This window comes from Propithecus coquereli, unplaced genomic scaffold, assembly GCF_000956105.1.
Source record: "Propithecus coquereli isolate 6110/MARCELLA unplaced genomic scaffold, Pcoq_1.0 Scaffold24, whole genome shotgun sequence".
NCBI classification, from domain to species: Eukaryota; Metazoa; Chordata; class Mammalia; order Primates; family Indriidae; genus Propithecus; species Propithecus coquereli.
Window position 1 is genome coordinate 8,588,602 of NW_012147952.1, and position 2,458 is coordinate 8,591,059.

A 2,458-nucleotide genomic window follows, 5' to 3' on the forward strand; every position below is an offset into this window, starting at 1 on the left:
GAGGCTGACGCCACGGCACTCACTCTAGCCCGGGCAAAAGAGTGAGACTCTGTCTCAAAAAAAAATAAATAAATAAACAAACTTATCAAAATGGCTCATTATTTGTTTCTTACAGAGAGTAGACAGGTAAATTTGCATTTGAATGAACACAATCCTTTAAAAACTAATATTTTGATAACACTTAGTAGATATTTGAGAATAAGTAAAAAAAAGAATCATTTTCAACTTTAAGTTTTTAAAAAGGGAAAAGCCAAAAGCTTAAAATGAAATAATCTTAAATTCTAATGTATCAACGAATGAATAGTTTGAGACATAAGAATTATGAATTCTATGGTATTAACAAGGGTTAATTTTTACACAATTAACTTATATGATTAACTCTTGTGAGAACTTATGGCTTAGAAATACAAACTCAACATCCTGTTCAGAATGGGCAATTATGGTTTCTCTTTTAAGGATAGCATTATCCTTAAAATATTAAATTATTGGTTAAAGTAATTGATATTATTTTAAATATTAAAATAATTTACTCCATATAAGCCAGAAATTTATACCATATTATGATTGCTTTGGTCTGAACAACATCAAGGCTAATTTAAAAAATGTTTAAAATGAAAACTTCATAAATAAAACATCTGGGGATTATATTTAACACTTAGTCTAAAGGATACTAGTACAGAGAGCACATTTACCTTTTCTCCCCATCCCCAAGCCCTCCTTTGCTTCTGTTTTCCCTGAAATTTTATACGACATGGGAATTTTCTCACCGTCAACAACAGTTAATGCCCAGTTCAATTTACTCTCCTTTTGCTTTTCCATTTTTCTGCTTTTTTCCATTTTCTATCACTAGCTGTTTTTCTGATTTGTCCACACCATTTGCAGAAATACCATTCACAGCTGTTTTTCCAGTTTTTGGTTTCTTAGGCTCTTTGTATGTCCGAACGTAGAAGTTAAGAAAGAGAAATATGAAGCTGATTGCATAAGCAATTAGAGCCCAGTGCATCCATTTGGGGAAGGGGCAATCAGTATAAAGAGACAGTGCTGTGTGCCCAATGGTGACATGGAACTGAATCTGAAAAACAAAAACAACAGCACATGACATATTTGATCTGAATAGTAAACAACTTTTAACAACATCGGAATCTTCTACACAGCTATCATAGGCCCAAATTTTGACACATCATTCAAAGTTTAACAGTACTCTGGCTCCCACAGCTGGCTCCTTCTCACTCAGGTCACAGCTCAAATGCCATCTCCTCAGCAAGGGCTTCCTAATGACTTCAACTGACCCTCTCAATCCCATTAACCAAAGGGTTTTTAATTAATGTTTGTTTTTGAGAAGAATTATAACTATTTGAAATTGTCTTTTGTATTTGTTGACTTCTTTTTGTTTGGTTGGGGTTTGTTTGTTTTTGTTTCTTGAGACAAGAGTCTCACCCTGTCGTCCTGGGTAGAGTGCAATGGCGTCATTGTAGTTCCCAGCAATCTCAAACTCCTGGGCTCAAGTGACCCTTCTGCCTCAGCCTCCCGAGTAGCTGGGACTAAGGGCACACGCCACTGTGCCTGGATAATTTTTCTATTTGTTTTAGTAGAAACAGGGTCTTGATCTTGCTCAGGCTGGTCTCAAACTCCTAAGCTCAAGCAATCCTCCCGCCTTGGCCTCCCAGAGTGCCAGGATTACAGGTGTGAACCTCCGTGCCCAGCCTCTGTTGACTCTTTATTGTCTATCTTTACACTAGACTATAACTCCAGAAGGCAGGGCTCTGTCTTGCTCATTGATGATTCCTGACTCCTTGGCACAGTATCAAGACTCAATGAATATTTGCTGAATAATGTTATCTGATGAGAGGGAATCAATAGCCTAGAAGAGTAAAGCAACAGCATTGTAGACTCTTCGATTTTGTTTTCCTCTCACATTTTAGCCTGATTTCTAAAATCAGTCAGGTAAGTAAGCAGGTATATGTACTTTTTAAAATGAACTTATTGGCTAGGCACGGTGGCTCATGTCTCTAATCCTAGCACTTTGGGAGGCCAAGGGGTGAGGATTCCTTGAGGTCAGGAGTTCAAGACTAGCCTGAGTTAGAGTAAGACCTCATCTTTAAAAAAATGGAAAAAAATTAGCTGGGCATCGTGGCATGCGCCTGTAGTCCCAGCTACTCAGGAAGCTGAGGCAGGAGGATCGCTTCAGCCCAGGAGTTTAAGGTTGCAGCGAGCTGATGATGCCCCTCCACTCTAGCTGGGGCAGCAAAGTGAGACCCTATCTCAAAAATAAATAAATAGGCTGGGTGTAGTGACTCATGCCTGTAATCCTAGCACTCTGGGAGGCCAAGGTGGGAGGATCGCTCAAGGTCAGGGGTTAGAGACCAGCCTGAGCAAGAGCAAGACCCCGTCTCTACTAAAAATAGAAAGGTATTATTTGGACAACTAAAAATATATGTAGAAAAAATTAGCTGGGCAT

General features: G+C 38.7%; 1 protein-coding gene across 1 annotated transcript in view; it reads right to left on the reverse strand.

The window, feature by feature from the left end:
* Positions 1–796: 796 nt before the first annotated feature.
* ELOVL4 (ELOVL fatty acid elongase 4) overlaps positions 797–2,458 on the reverse strand; it is a 30,641-nt gene continuing 28,979 nt past the window's right edge. The window contains exon 5 of the mRNA XM_012646047.1: positions 797–1,072. Coding sequence (XP_012501501.1) covers positions 797–1,072 — 276 coding nt within the window. The remainder of the gene's footprint in view (positions 1,073–2,458) is intronic.